Here is a 20975-nt window from a genome sequence, read left to right as displayed (position 1 = left end):
GAGGAGGAGCAGAGGTCTATTTTTTTCTCAGGTCATTTGAACTACATTACATGTAAAGGTTATTTAACTTTTGCCCAATGATGCCAAAAATAATCTGCCTATCCCAGCTTTAACGTGAATGTGGAAGTTGCAGGTATTTCTTCAGTAGTAATGCTGGAATTCACACATGAATGAATTTCTTTCAGCAGTTCACACACATAGATTCTGTCATAGTGAACTGCAGCCGACTGAGGAATGCAGCAGCACCTGTGCTGACTGCTTGTGGGTCTACAGTCAAAGCTTTTGCTCCCCTTCATGTTATGTGTGTTATGAACCAGCCTTTGCCCTCCCTGCAGCACTGGAACAAGGTTGTAAGATGAGTGTGTGTGTAAAAGCACTACCACTGTTTATCCTTTTGGCGGTCTTTTTCTTTTGCTAAAAAGGTCTTCTAGAAAAATCCATTTCCTCCCAGGGTGAACTGTGGTTGATATCGACCTGCTGGAAATCACTGAGGCCTTTGGCAGTCAGGTTAAAACCTAAAAATACCGGGGAAGTGATTTCTTTTTACAGATCAAACTTTACAGTAAATGGTGGATTTCCTGTTGGCAAAGCTGAGATTCCCAGTGGTGAATCCCAAGAGGGGAGCCACTGCTGTGTGTCATCCCCTCGACTGCCTGTCAGGTTATAAAGGCTCAACAAGCACAAACACAGAGGCAGAAAGGTTTCGCCAACAGCTACAGAACTGCTGTTCAGCTGTTAGAGGAATAAAAGCTTCTTTTGATATAAACCCACTACAAGAACACATCCAGAATCAATGATCAAACAGGTTGTCCTAGTATTGTCTCCAGTAGTTTCCTGTTCTGAAAACTGTCTCTGAGGCTTCTTGCATGGTGTCCATGTGCATCGGGACTGGAACGAGAGCTGCTGATGTCTTACATTTACTTGACTGTGGGAGAAGACTAGAAGCAAACACTTGTTACTGTGATTACAAAGACTGTTCTGATGTTTGCAATTCTACTGGCTAATGCTTTTGTCAGAGGTGTGGACTCTTGTGTGACTAGTCAACACGTAATGGGACCAAACCAATTGATCAATGGTGATACAACAACATTGCTTGAATGCATTATAACTCGAAACTCAAAATTTAGGACTTGTGACGTGCCTGTCTTGACTTGGGATTTGACTTGAAACTTGACTTGGAACTTGACTTGGAACTTATCTGTCTTGACTTAGAACTTAACTTGGATCTTGTTTGTCCTGACTTGGGACTTTACACAGGACTTGTCTGTCTTGACTCAGGACTTGACTTGGGACTTACCTGCAGAGACTTTGAGACTTGCATGCGACTTGAAAAACAATTACTTTTGGTCCCATGTCCTTAGATGTAAATACCTCTAATATACATATTAAATAGCAGGTAATTAAGTGACTTGAAACACACATGTCATATCAACTCACATTAATAATTAAGTACATAAGTCCTTAATTAATATGTAAATATAGTGAGTTAGCTTGATAGTAATCCTGTAACAAATTTATCATTTACTGATCATTAAATGGACTTTGGTACTGTTACATGTTACAAAATGATGAAAACCTACAAGTTGTTCTTTATATTTATTTATATTATAACAAAAATGTCCATAAATAAGCTAATCTAAGAAGAACAGGATAAATAGCAGGAGGAGAACGTGTGACTGTGATGCTATGAGGACATCATGTTAGACCTGTAAACCTCATCAAAGGATCCTGTCCCCTGGAGCTGCAGAGTGAGGTGGGTCTTCACCAGAGGAGACCGGATCACCACAGCAGCCCTGAACTCTCTGTCCTCACTGCAACACGCAAGTAAAATGTTAATATTTTCTTTACCTCTATCATAATCCCTGAGTAGACTTTGTTACGGTGGTCTGTTACCTGGGAGTGAAGCTGATCTGAAGACACTGGCTGCAGCTGCTGACATGAAGCTCCTTGGGCCTGAGAAGCCCGAAATCTGGAGTCACTCTGAACACATCAGAGTCTCCTCCATCTGATTCTACACAGACACACGCACATACAGTGAAACACATTGATATATAGGTCAATTATGTGAGATATGAATCATAATTGACACTATAGGTATCATTTTTTTGATGTGCCATCAAACACTTAATTCTTGGCAGTATAATTTTTACTGCAGGTTAAACTCTCATTATATTTAACTGACTTTGGAGAAGCTCCAGACTGGTTATAATAAGAGTCAGACACCTTCCTGCTGCTACAGAAAATAATGAGATGAGAGGCCAAACATATAGAATAATTGGCTGAATGTGTAAAAAGGATAATTCCAGCTAGTATAGCCAAGTTGTGCCTAAATTAAAGACATAAACAAACCTCAGAGCCGACGTAGAAGCACTGAGGAGAATGACAAAAACATAAAGAACACAGTTCAGTACCTATACGTGATTTCCAGTGTGTGTGGGCTCCGTGGCTGTACAGGTGGACTTCTATTGTCTGCGTCTGTCCCACATAGCAGAACCCAAAGTTGATGCTGTCAGTGGACAGACCCATCGTAGCAAGATCCAGATAGGCACGGAGCGGGACTGTCTGCAGAGAGCGGAGGTCAAATATTTTTCAGTTACTTACAAATCATCAAATAGTGTTATTGAATTTTCTTCTTTCTCCTTTTATACTAGAGACGCCTTCTAAATTTTCTCTCCTTAATTTCCTAGTTCCTTCCTGAAAAAAACTTTGTTTTCACCTGTTCTAAAGTCATAAACGCCTGAGAAAAAACAATTTAAATCACACTTTCTCACTCGCTACACAGTTATTTCAAAGATTCACTATAGTTTCTGACCTGCAGGCTGCTGTTGCTGTAGTGAATCCCGAGGTTTTGCTGGAACCTCAGCTTCCTCTGCCCACTTGTACTGTGGATCAGCGTCACCCCAGGAGAGACCTCCTCATCCACCTGGTCTGCGTGGTCCAGAAGGGACAGGGAGCAGTGGAAGGCCACCTTCACCTGGTATTCACAGTAAAGAGTGCAATAACAAGACAACGGATCACTTATTGCATCACAATATTCAGTTTCATAGAAAGAAAATATTAATATCATGACATTTGTTGGAGTCTGTATGAAACAAACATGTTTTCTTACATCTGGAGAAGATTTATAGGTCTTATATGAACTGGATATGCTGCTGGATATAATATTTGGTTGATTGTGCAGCTCTAATCAAACTCTTTCTGCTACGTGACCACTTCTTCTAGTCTCACCTGCTTGCTGTGTTGTGGCCGCAGCACCAGCGGCTGACTGTCACCAGTAGACGGGTTGCTGGAGTTGCTGGTCCGGGCTCGAGGCTGCGGCTTGAGCACTACAAATGGAGGCGGAGTCACCAGTCTGAAGTGTAGCAGCATTTCTGAGTTGTTTTTCAGACAAAAGGTCTGCGTGACGTCGAAGTCACGCACCACCAGCTACGGAGCAAAACAACCAGAAACCACAACTGGTCAGAAATACCGTGTACGCTTGGGATCAATACCTCATGTGTGCACTTCGGTACGTCACAGTTGATTAGTGTTGTAGATTTCTCAGACTGACCTCCTTCTCTGAGTCTTCCCTCAGTAAATCACCGGCCGAGGCACGAAACTCCAGCACCCCTTCGTCTTCCTCCATCTGCACTAACAGCCTGCAGGGAGCCGAGAGGAAGATATGCAACTTAATCAGACCACCTCTGAGCTCCCTTTGCCTGACCTCAGCTAATTTTAATTCAGGAAACATAAATTGAATTGGATGCACTGAGGGTTTTGGGGACATAAATAGTATGATTGTAATTGCTTACACTGCAGGCTTAACGACTGCTCGTAGATCCATCCTGACAGGCTCCAAATCCAAACCCTGTGCTCTCCCAACCTTACCCGGGACACACGCAGCCATCTGTAAACACACAAAGCACAATAATAAGGGGATTTAAGGTACAACAGAGTCTACTGTTTGCTTTTTTTAAGGATCTGAAATTCAGTGTTTTTGATGAGCATGTTACCTCTGAGTCTAGACTCATGAAGCCCAGAGCCAAGCCCACACAGCTGGACTCACAAACTGTCCCAGAAAGAGTCAAAGGAGTGAAAGATAGGTGGATTGTGCTGCTGCCCTTTGCGGGAATCACCTTCGTATAAACACCAGAAAAAAACATACATTATTATTCACATGGCTGGAAGCAGTGGGCAGCTTAGGTGTTTTTCAACCTGGATCCTATTTTCCCATGTTTTTGTGTGTAAGTGATGAATGGAGATAACAATTTTGTCCCATATTAAGAGTGACCTCTGCAGCTGTCAGCCACAAAATGGGCTGGAATACATTCCTTATGAGAACGACCTGTAAAACCACTTGTTTTTGCCACTGACAGGCTCAGATTGTTATTCTTAGCGTCTGACAACATTATGGAAAGTATCACCACAGAGGGAGACCTTTATTTAAACAGAAAACCCTTTTTCTTTAACCAGAAACAGACGATTTATCAGTCTCGCCAAACTAACCAGACTCACTTTCTTTACTAAGAATCAGTTTTATCCTTTTAAAACACAGTTGATTCAAATGACAGAAACCAAATAAAGCTCACCAAAACCATCTTATGTTGTCTTTCCACTGCTCCAACAATCACCAACTCTGCTCACTTGCTTTTGCCTCTCCTGATATTTTTACATCCAGCTCTGTGAATTAAGGATTCATTCCAGCCAAACAAGAACTGATCATTGTTGGAGCAGTGGAAAGACAAGCAAATACGTCTTTGGTTAGTTTTATGGAGCAGTTTCAGAAATTGTTGTTCCCCTTTGTCACTTAGACACAAAAACACGGGAAAATAGGGCCCAAGTTGAAAAATACCAGTTACCCTTTAGGTGGTAAAATGGATGTATGTGGCTGAAATACATCAACATACTATTTGCTGAGGTGTGATGCAGTATGGGTAATCCGAGGGGTTCCCCACATGAGGTCTGATGTGGACAGAGACAAGTTTTTTCTTTTCAGGAGACGGATAAAGATGGGTTTCCTCTTCCTCACAGTCATCCTCGGATATATATTCCTCTCCTTCCCCATCCTGAAATCGATATATTTAAGTTTTGAGCCAATAAAAGAATAAAATGTGGATTTTTTACATTCACTTACTGGCACCGAAGCTGTAACAATTTCCCAGAGGCAACATCATAAAAGTCGTATAAGTTTATGTATCTGCGTGTGTGTGTTAAACTCACAGTCCTGCTTTGGAAGGAGGCGCTCGTTCCCTCAGAGCTTGGGGTCTCATTTCTTTCCCAGACTGTTCGAATGTTCCCATCAGGAATCCTCATTGCTCCACTCAACACCTCGTTGCCATCGGCATCTTTAACTGGAAAGGCGTCTCCAAATGCCACCACAACATCCACCAGTTTACGGTCATTTGGATCTACGTTATATGTTTCCCAGTCCAGGCGAATATCTGGCAGCAGATAAAAGATTTAGATTAGATAACTTTATTCACCCCCATAGGGCAAATTAATTGGGTCGCCCATAAACATACAGGAAAAAGCAATGATTCAGAGAGGTCACTGGCTCAAAGTTAACAAGAGCTTCTTTCAGAGGGGAGTGTTATATTAAAACTTCAATCCACAACATCTGGGCAAAACTGTTTTTCAGTTCAGGCAGTCACGATGTGGAGGATCAGAGAATTCTGTACTTTTAAACATTTTAAAGTTAGTTTGAAAACACAGCTGAAGGACAACCAGGTCTGCAGGCCTTGAGCAAAAAGACACTGAATACAACCAGTGCTGGCACTGAGCGTTTGATTGGTAATTTCTGCACTGATGAAACTTTTTCTAACCTTTCTGATGGAGTTTGAGTTTTTAATCAAAATAAAACTTTTAGGTTTTGAAATAAACTAAACAAAATTTTTGCCAATCTATAATCTTTTGTTGAGACCGTTTACTTTTCTTCATCTTGAATCTTGGATTCCCAAAATTGTTCACAGTGAGCTCTGAATGGTTGCAATTGAAAATATTGAATCATTAACCATTATTCACTTTCACTTCAATGACTTTCTATTGAAGTAAACTGCCTTAATTTTGTCCACAGACTACAGATGAAAATGAGCTTTTACAATATGAATTTGTATTGTGCATTATCTCTGTTAAATAAAATAAAATACAATAAAATAAATTAAATTAAATTAAATTAAACTAAGAATAACACACAAACTAAGACATATTCTAAGAGGTCATTAGCTCAGCAATCAGCCTTGCAACCAAATTAAAATACAACTGATCAATTAATTAATAAAAATCAGATGCACCCAAAAAAGGAACAATTAAATAAGCAATACATGTGAAAGGAAACCATATGTCAAAATGACAACCCTTATCTCAGAAAACAAATGAATATCACATGTCATTCATTTTGTTTTGCAGCTGTGGGCACTAAAGACCTTATAAATCGCTCTACGAAGCATCACTGCACACACTTTTTAGATGACTTTAACAGGTGGAAGCTCTTGTTAACTCTAATAAATCAGGAGTCAAAACAACTACAGAAACAGCCTTCTGTGATCCAGCAGGTGCGACACCGTCAGCGTCCTGTAGCTTGCAACTGTGTGAAAACTGTGCCTTGCCATGAAATTTGCTAATCAGTACAGACAGACACTTTTTGAAGGCAGCCTGCTACCGCCTGCTTATCCTGTTTCAGTCCTCACCATCAACTCCCTGGTTCTCCTTTTAATGTAACCTCTAGTCTGTTTTTATGTAAATGTGTTTCAAGGTGTCCTGTCTGGATGTGATATCTTGTGTTTTAATGTTGTGTTTGCACACGCAAGCAAAGACAAACTTGTGCCCTTTGCACGTAGACAGCGAAGCCTTTTTTCTATTCTATTTCTTACCATTTCCATTTATTGAATCTGTTTTTCATGATTATACTTACCAAACATGGTGGGATTGTTGATGCGAAGAGAACGAGACACTGTGTCGCCTCCAGATACATGAGTGCCAAACCTAATGATGCAAACAGAAATCTCACAGGGCTATCCACTAATAAACTTCTGTGGTATATGATGCCATGCACTAATGATGGCGAACTGAACAGGAGAAATGGACAGTGGAACAGACTGTATGATCGGTCCCTGGTTCTGGCCATCTGGACGTGGGCCTGTCATTTGGAAGTAGAGTGGGCAGCCTTTTACTGTCATCTGCATGGGAATGAATGTGGCCTCAAGGTCCCCCACCTGCACGAGATAGAGATTTTTTATCAGTCTACAACAACATGATGAGAATACATGTATAAAAATGATGCTGTTTATTTCTAATCCTGACATATCCGTTGTATCTCAGTGTATAACGTTGTACTTTGCATATGAGGTGATCTCTGTATTCCCCCCACATGTCAGCGTAGGCGGTGACATCCACAGTCTGAGTCTCAAAAGGTCCCAGTGTCCCACTGTCTGGCAAAACAAAGAAAGCTGCACCTTTTCCATGAGCCAAGAGGCTGCTCACAAACTCTGCCAAGAGATTACAAAAACACAGTCACAGTCTGTAGTGTGTGTGTGTGTACTCGGTGCGCTTCCTTTAAAAAGTGTGCACACTCACCCTCATGCGCCTTTTCTTCAACTTTCTTGGCTTGAACAGAGTGAAGCGGCTTCTTGATGTATCTGTGATTTAAAATGCAGCCCGTGTCACATCTGCAGTACAGTAAAGTCATTCTTTGATCCATTATTCAGGCCAGCGAGCTGGCTCTCTTACCTTTTCTCTGACTGGACATTCAGCTTTGAGGTATGGCAGGTGAAATACTCCGCCTCAATGGTGAAAGGGGCAGGGATAGCTGTTTGATTGGTTATCAATAACTGCTTTGTAATGGCTCTCTTCAAAGTGACATCATCTCCAAAGTCAAGTAACAGTGTCGAGGGGCTCTCATCATCTGGAGCAGAGCTAAAAGCAAAGAACAGGGGCCATATTTGAAGCCAATTAATTGATTAGCTCATCGACAGAAAATTAGCTGCCAGCTATTCTGATAATCAATTGATACAGTCATTTTTAAAGTCTACCATATGTTGGTTCCAGCTTCTTAATTTAAGGAATTTGCTGCTTTTCCTTGTCATTGATGATAGAAAATGAAGAGTCTTTGGATTTTATTTGCTGGACATTTTATAGACTGAATAAATAATAAAAATAATCATTAGATGCAACCCTCGTGGTCAGATAGTAGATTTTAAGCCAAGGTTACTACCTGACACTGGGCAGCGAATAGGACACGCTGAGCGTCTTGGTTTTGGAAGCCACGATGCTCAGAACTAGAGGAGAGTTCATCCCCTGGACCTCACAGAGAGCAGCCACCTCAGTCAGCTCCAACTGGACAAAAAGACAAACAACATTAAAAGGAAAGTATCAAAAAAAAACTTTTTTTCCTGATAGAATATGTGCATCTTTTAGCTAATAGTATAATTTGCCTCCTTCACTCTCATACTCATGTGCTAACTGTCAAATTTTGTGAGGCTGCTACTTACATCTGTGTGAGAAATAAATTTGACTGTGATCTCCATGCTGCTGTTGGGCCCCAGAGTACCAGAGGAGGGCTCAAAACTGGCTGCACACAGGTCAGTGTGTTTACCCTGGAGCTGAGCCTGGTGGGGAAAATATAAAACTCACATTACCAAGTACAAGTTTAGCTTTTTATCTATAGGGGAAAAAACTAAGAAGGACTCTCTAATCATAATATGTACACAAACAATCATACATATTAAACAGATTATGAACAGCAAACCTGCATACAGACTGGGCCTTTGTTTCTTATGTAACATCAATGCATCAGTTCTTCTTACAGTACCCTAAGTGTTGATAAAGTGTTAAAAGCAGCCAGGGTACCATCCAGCTGAAGTGTGAAGGCAGCAGCGTCTGGTTGAAGAGAGTGACGGTTGACTTGGCAGGAACCCCGATGTAGAGTTCAGAGAGGAGCAGCTCACAGTTTAGCAGACACACCTGCGGAGACTGAACATCTGCTCGCACCGACAGGTGACTGCAACAAACACACAGCGAGTGTCACTTGTTATCAGCAGGACGCCACAACTGAACAACGTCATTAATGCTGCCCCAAAGCTTCAGATGTCTTCAAATACAATATTTGGAATCATGATTTTTTTTTTTCATTTTTATATCTTTCTGTGTTCCTTATGTATTCAAATCTGAACAGTCAAATTTTGGCCATAGCATTAATGTTTTAGCATTAAAAGGCTTTTTCCTCATGCTGTTCTAAAAACATTTTCCCATGTGATCTGACCTAGGTTTCTGCATGATGATGTTGATCAATATAAACCTACTAGGTTGAGGGAGATGAGGGCATCAGTGCTCTATCCTACATCACAGAGAGAGTTTCACCACTGAGAGTTTCCATTTGAAAAACCAAGAAAAGAACGCATATGGATTTGCCCTTTAAGTAACGGTGAATGTTTATGCATCCTTACCATCCTGTTCCATCCTCCACTGTCAGCTCCAGCTCTGTTTCGTATCGCTGGCAGAGACGTGGCATAAATAGCACATCCACGCTGCAAGACGCCAAGGAGGGCAGCACACCTCTGCATGGCTCCACTAAGATCTAAAGAACACAGATTCATAATGATGTAAAACATGGAAACACAAGTCACATCTTTCATGCAATTTCTTTATTTTTATTGGTGTTTTCAGATTCAAAAAAGTCTATAGTCCATCTTTCCAGGATTGTATATATTATTCAAATTGTTGTCATAAGGAAAAGGTAAATTTCTCAATATACTTTATGTCAATGACAATTGCAATCCAGTCGTATTTAAAAACTGGCTTGCCTGCAGCCACTTCACTTTCTTGTTTGCAACCAAAATAACTTTATAAAGACATTCATCCTGGACAAGAGTGTGTTTACCCAGAAATAATGTGACAAAAGAGCAATCAACCTCTACTCCAAAATCTTCCTTATTTCTTGGGCCATCTCTTGCCAGTATGAATGGATTAAAGAGTAGTCTCAAAATATATGAAGATGGTCTGCCATTGATTTACCGCCTTGCCTCCAACATCCATCCAGCCTCTGAGAACCCTGCAGTATAAACTTCATTTAGTCAGAAAATATTGCATTATGTCCCTCCAGTAGAATTCTTGCCAGGATTTTGAGTTGTTGGTCATAGTCTGACTTTCCCAAATATCATTCCAGTCATCCTCAGATATCTCTAGGCCTGATTCCCTCTCCCATTTGTTTCACCCGAACAACAGAATAATTTTGTATTTTCTCATCTATTATTTTTTGTGATACAAGATGTTTGTTAACTTTAGTCTTATATGTATTAGTTATTGATCAATATTCCCTGATATTTCTAACCAAAGATGTGTTAGTGCATTGATTCACTGCACGGTACCTGTGTGTCTTGGTGATCCTGCCTCTCCCTCAGTGTCCAGGAGGCCTCCAGCTGGGTGATGTTGGTGAGGAGCAGCGTGGTCTGTGTCTGCTGCCCAGACTTCATGAGTCCAAAGTCCACACTGGGCGTGCTGAGGGTCACTGTGGGACCCTATCCAAAATCACAAGATGAGTATAAAGAGGTCTGAAAACTAAAATGTGGAATATTCAGGTATTTGTAAAGATTTTAACCAATTTCTTACCTTAAAAGAGACTTCTACAGCCAAAGTGACAGGCTCATGGTGGTTCTCTATGTGGCAAACCAGACTGGTCACAACCTTCTCTGGTTTCAATCCAGTTACAATCAGCTCGAAATCAAAACACTCATTCTCCTCTGGACCCAAACCCACAAAGAACAAATCAATCAATAATGAGCCAATGAATCAGCTGTAAGAAATGATGATCACAATTTATAATGTACAAATTCAAGTGAATCTAGTTTCAGGAAGACATTTTTCATTTCCAACGCTGCACTGTGTGACACACCTATTCTACCAGCAGAGGGCTGCACTTCCATTATGTGGCTGTTGCTGTTCATTCTCTCCCACTGGAAAAAGATGTAGGTTTTGCTGTGGTTCCACATCTGACACACACAGGAAAAAAAACATAGAAACACCATAAACATTAGGTCACACAATGATTTGATATAAATTCTGTAAATGATGGTTGACATGAGGGAAAAAGTGTCGTGAATGACCTTGAAATGTCCACGGGTTGTTGTGCAAATAAAAACCTCTCCAGGGATCACAACAGCATAGGGCTCCAGTAGCACCTGGTACGGCTCCCCTGACCCCTTGAGCTCTATCTCCATGACGATGACATCCCTCACCGTGGAGCCTGTGCTCACAGGCTGAAGGACACTAGATTTACACACACACACACACACACACACACATGCCAACACTTTGTCAGATGAAACATACACCAAATGAGCTTCTGTTTAGTAAACTTGATGCGTGATGTCAGCGTTCTTTGTATGTGATGGTATTTTTACATATTAATATTTACAGTAAAAACTTCTAACACTGCACATGCAAAGACACAGAAGATTAACCTGTTGTCAGTGGGATCTGGTGGCAGCTGGGGGACGTCCCTCAGGAATAAGCGACAGACACTGTGGTAATCCTTCAACTTAAAAGAGCATTTTGAACAGGACATCAACATCAAAATATTTAATTCTGCCACATAACTGGCTTTGAAATGTAGCCTTTAAACATAAAAATACAGCTTTCTTTCTGTCCTCTGTACCTCTTTAGGACCAAAGGTGAACGTGAACTCTTCTTCCTGGCAGGGGGCCAGAGCCCCTGCCTGGGGACTGACTTGGAAACCATCATCTGTGGCCAGGTGGAACTGGATATGAGAGGGCTCTGGGGTTTCCCCTGGAAGCAGAGGGTGCAGGTTGGGCTTCATGATCTGCCAGTGGAACGGCAGCTCCAAATGACTTCAGCCCCAAAAAAGAGAGAGAATGACAGAGTGATGTAATGTGATATTTAATGATCCCTGAAGGGAAAATGTCGCTCTACTTGTGTGCAGCATGAGGTCAGTGACAGAGCAGCAGCCCTGGGTCTTGGAGTTAATCAGTATTTAGTTTCTGACACTTCAGCTATGTGAATGCTGCCCACACTGGGGCTTGAATCCCAGTGCTCCAGTTTAAGGCTGATCTCCCTAATCGTTATGTTACTGTGTGATGATTATTTTCCATTTTATGTTTCTTACTGATCAGTGTTAATTTTGTTGCTAATAATTCTCATCATACTTTTTGTCAATACATGTTTTCAGTGACAAAAATGAGACGATAACTAAATAAAAACTAATTTATAGTGACATATGTGGAAATCTAGTGACACTTTCTGTAAATTATTTTTGGGGCTTTTTGCTTTTATGAGATAGGGACAGCTGAAGAGTAGACAAGAAAACCAGGGAAGAGAGAGGGGATGACAACAAAGAGCCACAGGCAGGAATCAAACTGTCAGCGCTGCGGAGGACTGACAGCCTCAGTACACGGGGCACATGTTCTACCAACTCTACGGGAGTTCCCCAGCTACTGACCCTTTTGTCAGCAAATAAAAACAAGACAAAAATGTTGGGGAGGGATGAATTGGAAAGACATGCAATCTCTTTGTGTGGCAGGGAGGTTAGATGCACACAACTGCATAGTACTGATCTACCTGTGAAGTCAACTAGCAGGCGCTAGCTGCATATCTTGTAAACTGCACAGAAATGTCAGTGCTTGGGAGAAAGACAAAAATAGACATATGGATACATTTCACATTTGATGTCAAAGAAAACAACAACCTTTGTAAACCGTGTGGAGTGACAATCACCTATAAAAATGCAACCAACTTGTAATGACATTCGCAGAGAAATGTTTAAATAATGCGTTACAATTTAACTGTTAAAATCTTATGCTATTTAGTCTAAAACTAAATCAAAATCTGCTCTAAAATTAACACAGGTAGTGATGATACATGACGGAGTGAGGCTTACACGTTGTTTCTAATGATGAGTTTCTTCTGTTGCACAGAGTGAGGGTTACATGGACTGAAACGGACAAAGTGCTCAGCAGTGAGGTCGTGTGCCTCTCCCACCACAGCAGGCTCCTTCTCCCCAGATACAGACACAAGCTCGAGTGCAATCAGCTGGCCCTCACCTGGGAAACACACGCATTATACCGGAGACAGAGGGGGGTCAACACCCAAATAAGTACATTAAAGCATCACTTAGTATTATCCAAGCTCACAGAAAGTGTTTTGATCAAAAGAAAAGATTCACCTTCAATGGAAATGTCTTTCACCTGGCAGTTGTCGCACACAACAGTGAAAACCTGACAGCTCTTCTCAGCAGTGGTGGGAAAGAAAACCACCTGCAAACAAACACACACACACTTTAAACACAGAGAGAATTCTTAGGATTGATTTTCTACACACACAGTCATCTGCATAGAAGGAAAACCTGTGTACACTTGTTGCTTCTGCAAACTGGGTGTGTGCTGACTGCCATCTACTGTAGGCAATACACTCACTATGGATAAGTACACAATACAACCCCACTTCAAAAAATCCAAACTACTCATTTAATTTAAACTGACCTCCACAACAGACTCACCTCCACCACTGTCGCCTCTCCTGGTTGCAGCGCAAAAAGAGACGGGCTCATTGCAAAGGGCGGCTGCTCACAAAAGTAAGTTCTCGCCACAAACTACATGAAGAAAGAAAAACAAAGGACCTGACAGACTCACGAAGGAAACTTTTCCTTACAATTTTATTAATCTTATGTGTGAGATATAGTTTTACCCTGAGGTTTGAAGCTGGCCACTGGTTCTTAGGGATGATGCAAAATGTTCCAGCACTGGGACCGACATTTTGGCACAGGAACTCAACAAACTTGACTCCTCCAATCAGACAATAACCGCAGTCCAGAACTCTTGGTACTGCACAATAATTAGAGGTGAAACGATGTATTTGCATGACCAAATGAAGAAAATTGATGAGCAACAACAGCATGAGGTTGGTAGATTGTAATTAGACTCACATGTGAGTACAGGAGGGGGTCGTCTGGCTACAATGGGCACGACAAGCAGGTGTTCAGCCAGAGTCTCCACCACCAGGAAGTCCTCATACTCCTCCAAGGAGTCTGGAGTGAAGCGCACCGTGTACTTGCAGCTCATCCCCGGTGCAACGACACCACCCTCACCAGGGAATCTCCCTGCCACAACATATCTGAAAATCAGTCCCTTTTTACATTGTACTAGCAGAATTATCTGTATTCATTGGTGTGAAATTTAACTTCTTGTACTTTTTTTAATACAGAAGGTGGTGCTGGCGTTCACACTTCATATACAGGATTGCAACACAGGAATGCCACCAAGTGCATTCCAGAGGTCTATGACTTTATTTGTCAAAACTTGATACACTGACACTTGGCATACTTAATGATTTCGTCACTACCAACAGGGAGGGGTATAAGGAGGCTGTGTGAGCCAATCAGAATAAAGGGAAGAGCTCACCCAGGCCAAGAGAGAAGTAAGGAGTAGTGGGAGGGATGACTCGCACATGACGGCTTGCAGAAGTCAAGTTTTTCAGCTCCAGTGTAGTCTAGAACAGGACAGGACAGAACATGTTACTGCACATCATGTCATTGACAAACTTGACTTTATAACTGCTCAGTAAAAGTCACTGAAATGTCCAAAACATACCTCATGAACTTGTCCCACAATGTAGTCAGTGAAAATCACCACTGAAGGCTTTGCTAAGAAGACTGGGACAGGATCATCACTTGTGCTTTCAGGAACAAAGAAACACAAACATAACACCTGAGTGTTCTGTCTTTTCTCAGTAAGGATAGTTTCACAGGAAGTGGTGAGCTGGGTAACAGGCTAATGCTGCCAGTTTTAAATTCTGCGTCTACAAAACCACAAAGCAAACATCTCTGAGTTTCTTCACCTGCCAAAGAAGAAACTGTCTTTTGCCCTGTGGCTGAAACAGAGCCTCAGCTGCATTGCACTGTCATCCACAGTGTGTGTTTATTAATTTAATGAAGCATAAATGTAAATAGACTCATGCACAGAGACTTCGATACACAAACATACAGTGGCCCTGAGGACAGACCACAAGAAAACATCTTCACCAATTTGACAGCACATTCACAGCATTTAGCGCAAATTCACAAGAACAGCGACCACGCAAGTGCATGCACCCACACGTACGTGCATTCACACACGCACACAAACACCTCCCCGGGAAATTTCAGCCTAACAGATAGAAAGTTGTGGCTGTGCATACGTGTATCTGTGTGTGTTGTTCTACAAAGTTTGACCAAGTTAGGTGAATTCATTAAAACTTCCGCTTGCCCATGGCAAATTAAATGCCATGTTGGGCAAGTGGTTAAAAAAACTAAGAGTAATTAAAGTAATTTTTTGTGCAAATTGGCAGAAACTGCTGTTTTCAACCTGCCAAATATGGTGATTGACTGCTTCTCTTTGTTTGTTATCGTCATATTAAACTGAATATCTTTTTGACTGACAAAAGAAGACATTTAAAGACATCAGAGCTGCAGTGATTAATTGATTATTAATCAATTATTAAATTAATCACCAACTACTTTGATAGTAATCTATTTTGATCAGTTGTGTGTTGATTGTTTTTTTTAAGTCAAAATTGTCTGATTATAGCTTCTTAAATAAATAAATCAATTAAATAAATATTTTCTGGACAAAACTGTCAACATTTGAGGACATCATCTTGGACTTTGAGAAAGAATGACTGACATTTTCCACCATTTCTTTCTGATAAATTACAGACAAACAACTAATCAGTTAATTTAAAAAAATAATCAACAGATCAAGTGATGATGAAAATAAATGTTAGTTGTTAGTAGTTTTGGGGACAGATCAACTGACCTACTAATTGACTGCAAGAAGCACAGATGACCATGTGAACTGTCCAGGGGACACGAATAAATGATGCACACCTGGACACAGCTGAGTCACACTTGTTGCCCACCAAAATTTTGCAACACCACCTGCAACTGACTTCAACCATGAATCAGAAACTATGGCAACGACAAGCGCATCCCAGCCGTGTGCATCGCTTTTTAGTCTGAATTTGGTTGTGGTTTCTCACTCTGCTGCTTGTGTGTTGCCAAACTGATTAAGATGTTTCTTAATTTGTTTGTGTTTTGTCTATTTGCATTTGTTTTCATAAGCTGCAGTGCATTGTGGTCTCAGGGCCACTGTAAAAACACAAACCTGAAACCTTATTCAAAACATATTCATACACATGTACAGATAATGCAATCTTATTTCTTGTATTGCACAAAGTATTCAGCTTACAGTAAGACCAATTACAGTTGCAGAGTTACCACACTTACCACACACACGTGGTAGAGTATGCTGACAAAACGGCAGCCAAATAGTAAACCATATTGTATAGCCTCCCACTGTGTGTTTGTATACACAGGCAACATGAGTCAGTCATGCAAGCTGTATCTTGTTTCACATACAGTATGACTTCGCCTGCTTGTGTTTTTGTCGACGTGCATGTGAAACATTTGCCAAGAATTGATCTGTATGCAAATATTATGTGACCCACGCCTGATTGATTAAGTATGATTAATGTATCGGGACAATCTAATGTCAAAACAATTAATCATATGGGAATACTAACTATTTTTGTAGATGGATACAACGTTGCTACGACCTCACAATATCTACAGTGTTTATACTGTGATGAGGGACATGTAATGAGAAACTGCAAGCTTGGCACAAAACATTTCTACTCACAATATGTAGTGACCATAACCATTTTTCAGGCTTTCAATTCTTTGTTTGTAATAACTTCACAGATGATATAACTCACATATCTTTATCTTTAACTGAAATACGTGTAATAGAATCACAAGGCACACAGTCTGGCAGATGTATTGTACTCTACAGTAAATTACATAATGTTAGGAGTATCAAGTTACACATGTCTGCTGTCAGCTTTTGCACAAAGGTGCCCTGCTTTTTGCTCTGAAGTAAAGGGTGCTCATGTTTGCATTTAATATTGAAGAGGGATAGTCTGACCTAAACCTTTTGTGTTTCATCAACAACAGCCTATACAAGACTTTCACGTAATCCACCACGTCTATATCCTGCCACTCTATATTCGCTTCCCTATGACAAAACATTCACTGTGAAATGGTACTTGTACCCAACAGACTCCGGGTACCTTTGCTCCACCATCCCTGTCCTCACGGGCTCCATCTTCCCCACTTCACCCCCTCTGGGCCAGATGAGAGACGAGCCACCTCGCTGTGCATTTGGAGGAAGGAAGTGAGGGTTGCGTAGGAAGCTGTGTCGATCTTTCATCTTCTTAAGTTTTTCCCATCCCTCCTCCCGATCCTTTGCACTCGGCTCATCCTTCCACTTTGGTCTGGGTTTGGTCTGGTTTGGCTTCTGAAACATATTGGCAGATTTTAATGTTTTTTTTAATTGACTATTTACAATACAAAGATGTAATCAAGTCTCCCCTGTCCCAAGAGGACACCAGGCTTTCAAAACACAGAAGAATGTCTTTTAATAATGTTCTTTTTATGTTCTGTTTTATCCCTGTTGTTTCCTTTTTTTTCATTTTTTTCTAATTAGTGTGTGTTTCAGTTGATCATAACTCTTATTAGCTCTGTCTAATTGAAAGAGTTTAGGCCTCTGACTCCTCACCTCCTTGGGAGTTTTCTTCCACTGTGAGGTATCTGAGCTGGATTCGAAGGTCAGACTGAGATCTGACTCATTCATTTCTCGTACCATCTTTTCTGGGCTTGGAATTAGAGTGTAACGATCATCCTGAGGTTCCCTGGACACGTGCATGGTATAGGCGATGGTGGGTTTGGCAGGATCGTATTTTACTATGATAAGAAAAGGATAAGTTAAATACTGAGCCAAAACACATCGGTCATTCATTATGTAAGGTGAATGAATCCCAAAGAGGATCATGTACTTGCTGCTGGTGCTTCCACCCGTGGTTTTTGTGTAGTTATGTAGTCCTGGTGGGAAATCAGGTCCTTCATTTTGAGAAGACAGTTGTCTACACACCAGGAAAAGGGTGATTTGACTGAAAATAGACAAAAGAGATAAAATCAAAGAGAGAAAATTAGAACATCCTAGTCATCTACGTGTCTACCACCCACTATTTTATAACAAATGTAACTTTGCATGATGTGGGGAAAATGTAATGTTTTGTTCGTCTAACTTGCTAATAGCTTGTCAATAATGTAAACTGAAGCCCTCAGTGTTACCTACTGTTGTAAAAACACTGCATGTTTTTCTGTTGCTGTCCACAGACTCCATGCACGTCACCCAACCACCATATTCTGTTCATCGTCAAATTTCTTGTGAAACTGTTCCAACAGGATTATGTTTATTATATTATTATTAGGATAATGTTACTGCGCTGTCCTATGCAACATGTCTTTCATATGTTTACATAAGGTCACGACAGTGTCAATATTTTAATGTTTATGCAAACAAAAAGTATGTAGTGCTGCTAATTTTATTTGTGGTTTTCAATATAAAACTTGAAATGATGATGATGAATGATGTATCAGTGCTTTCTGAACATTTTCATCACATTTTAACAATACTTTGAAAATACTGATAACCATAATAATTTCATCACTATAACTGAACCTGAACTTTTCATACCATTTTATCTCTAGAATCCATCTCACCTGTAAGGAGATCCTGATGATCATATCCATCTCCCATCTTCTCTGTCATTCTCTCGTAGGCACGGCTTTCTGTGGCTGCAGCCCGAGCTCTGGCCTGAATTATATGACTCTCTAACAAGTCAGTCTCTTTTATACACTGACTGTATTCAGAATGAGCCTGTGTGATTGAGGGAAAAAAAACTCAGAGAGGAATATAACAGATTTATATGATACAGATTTGCATTGTCAGTAACACAGTATTTTTCTATTATTGTAACTAAAACACTGAGAGCTTCTGACTTAGGTAATTACCTGGTGCAGCTCTTCAGCACTTTTGTCATGGTAGCTGCTTCGTCCAGTCTTTGTCTTCTTGGAGAAAGTGTCTTTCCCAATGATGTCTTTAGTATAAAAGTCCTTGAAATTGCTCGCTAACACATGAGAAATCTCCTAATGTACAATAAAGAGAAGGTCTTAAATTGTACAGTTATTTTACCTGATGTTTGGCGAGAATTTAGATAATTAAAATAACTCATGTGTTTAGTGCCATATTAACCAGCAGGTGTTCATTACCTGTGACTCTCCTGATGCGGGTTTGTGACTCGTCACAGACGGGTCAAACCGCGACGAGTCTCTCGTCTCTGGTTCCTCCTGCATAGTGTTACAGAAGTACTGTGCCACTCATGTAGTTAGCTAACGTTACTTGTTTGATCTGAACAGCTATGCTAACGAGTTAGCCTTAGAATTAGTTAGAATTCAACGTTTATTAGACGTAAATTCACCGTCAAAAACATAACGTATTGTTAGCGAGACGAGTTTCACGAGTCACTGACCTTCCAAAGACAACACATAATTTAGCTAAAGCTGCGTTTAAAATTTAATTTTGTTAAAGTCCTTCTCTGCTCGCTGTCGTCCGCCATATTTGTGTACAGGCGGTTGCCATAGCGACATCAACACGCACACATCCGCTCTGGCACGAGGAGGGAAATAACAGGAAAAACATCTTCTCCCCATAACAATCAAATAAACAAACAAACACATTTTCATCATTACACAGCCTTTAGTTTTGTTCATTTCTGACTCTGTGACATTAATCTTTTGAAAAACTATCTTAACTAATATTGTCATCTTTTTTTGCAATATTTCTTTTTTATTTAGCAGCCTTTAACAAACAACATTTTTCCTGTGAGAGTATACTCTGGCAGTTCCTGCAAAATAGAATAACAAGTATTGGATTTTCATACAATTGGAAGACTTGTGAGAAATTGATTTGAACAGAATGGTCAAACTCAAAGCAACTTGGTTACTTGTTGCTTAAGCAGTTATATTGCAGAGGCAGTTATGTCAACTTTTAACTGGTGAAAATAATTGCCTATTCCACTGGATCATAAAAAAGACACATGAAATACCACAAAAAACATGGTATTAAGCTGAAACTGTCTTTTTAAAGATATTGTCAAGCCAAACATTTGCACGTGCATTTTGTGACGTTGTGACGGCTAATAAGATATATTTTTTTTTTATTTCAACTTTTTTAAATCTTAAAATTATAACCAGAAATTTCAAATTTAAACGGGCAAACACATGCTGCAATACAGTTTGATTTTACTACATTTGCATATTCTCATTTAAAAGGATTTCCTGATTTTCTGCAGCATTTTCTGACACTTACCTGAGACACAGAACCATGTGATCCAGACATCATGAGAACACATTTATTAAACAATCACACCCGCATACTGTGCCATCAGATGAGGTGTGGCACTGTTTGTGTTGTCTCTGTGATTTCTTTTACATGAAGCTACCTAGAAAGAGCAGCTGGCTGACCTTCCAGTGCAGAAGTACAAACAGATACTAGAAAGGCTCATGTAGGGATGGTTTCAGCAAATGGTGTCATGCAAAGTCTTGTAGCACCTATGCAAAAAGTCTGGTTCCTGAACTATGTCATTTGAAATACATTCCCAAATCTAGACACCCAAAACAAAATCCCTGACTGTGCTGATCAGCTCATGCAGTGCTTGAGTGGGATTCTCAAAGAGGCGATTGTTGAGCTCACTTTGTAGCTCCTCGTGGTTTGCCAGACAGAGCTGTTTTTTTCTGTTTTTTTTTTTTCAAAAGACTTGCCCCAACGCGAGAGTTCATAGGACAGAACAAGCTGGCAGACACTGATAATAGACAGGCACAAAGAGGGATCTGTCTGAGCTCTCATATATTACATTCTAACAATGAACAGGAGCTTGTGTTCAATGCACAAACACTGTTTACCTACTAGTGCTTCAAAGTATTCTGCTGCCATATTAGTGACACTGACAACAACAAAAAAATTCCAAGACCTCTGACATCGTGCCAGTGGCCAGAAAGAGGATTTTTGTGTTCATAAGAGATAAGCAAGGCATGCATGACAACCAACACCTGC

The 20975-nt window shown here is 40.5% G+C and overlaps 1 protein-coding gene across 1 annotated transcript; it reads right to left on the bottom strand.

Moving 5' to 3' along the window:
• Window positions 1–1579: 1579 nt before the first annotated feature.
• On the bottom strand, window positions 1580–19216 carry dlec1 (DLEC1 cilia and flagella associated protein). The gene is made up of 38 exons (XM_084747796.1): window positions 19133–19216; window positions 18875–19009; window positions 18584–18740; window positions 17854–17967; window positions 17577–17761; window positions 17089–17315; window positions 14574–14658; window positions 14385–14472; window positions 13910–14083; window positions 13672–13808; window positions 13484–13576; window positions 13151–13241; window positions 12866–13028; window positions 11627–11819; window positions 11433–11509; window positions 11076–11238; window positions 10865–10961; window positions 10582–10712; window positions 10341–10490; window positions 9420–9550; window positions 8824–8974; window positions 8466–8582; window positions 8189–8310; window positions 7705–7890; window positions 7552–7613; window positions 7312–7463; window positions 7075–7190; window positions 6890–6960; window positions 5200–5420; window positions 4887–5045; window positions 3993–4115; window positions 3792–3886; window positions 3551–3638; window positions 3229–3426; window positions 2813–2974; window positions 2412–2562; window positions 1894–2011; window positions 1580–1811 (listed from the first exon to the last, which is right to left on the bottom strand). The coding sequence occupies exons 1-38, from the start codon at window positions 19214–19216 to the stop codon at window positions 1685–1687; spliced, it is 5094 nt and encodes a 1697-aa protein (XP_084603922.1). The 3' UTR covers window positions 1580–1684.
• Window positions 19217–20975: the final 1759 nt, after the last annotated feature.

This window comes from Lutjanus erythropterus, chromosome 21 (genome assembly GCF_056507025.1).
Source record: "Lutjanus erythropterus isolate fLutEry1 chromosome 21, fLutEry1.hap2, whole genome shotgun sequence".
In the NCBI taxonomy this organism is placed as follows: domain Eukaryota; kingdom Metazoa; phylum Chordata; class Actinopteri; order Lutjaniformes; family Lutjanidae; genus Lutjanus; species Lutjanus erythropterus.
The sequence above is the reverse complement of the archived record's forward strand: the minus strand, read 5'-3'. Positions and strand labels throughout refer to the sequence as shown.

What these genes read in the sequence shown, in the direction of transcription:
- dlec1 (XM_084747796.1), bottom strand. Translation starts at nt 19,216, where the DNA reads ATGCAGGAGGAACCAGAGACGAGAGACTCGTCGCGGTTTGACCCGTCT. An exon ending in CCAGATCCCACTGACAACAG is followed by an intron (nt 11,239 to 11,432) that starts GTTAATCTTCTG and finishes GTGTAAATCTAG; the next exon opens with TGTCCTTCAGCCTGTGAGCA. An exon ending in AATTTATTTCTCACACAGAT is followed by an intron (nt 8,311 to 8,465) that starts GTAAGTAGCAGC and finishes CTTTTTGTCCAG; the next exon opens with TTGGAGCTGACTGAGGTGGC.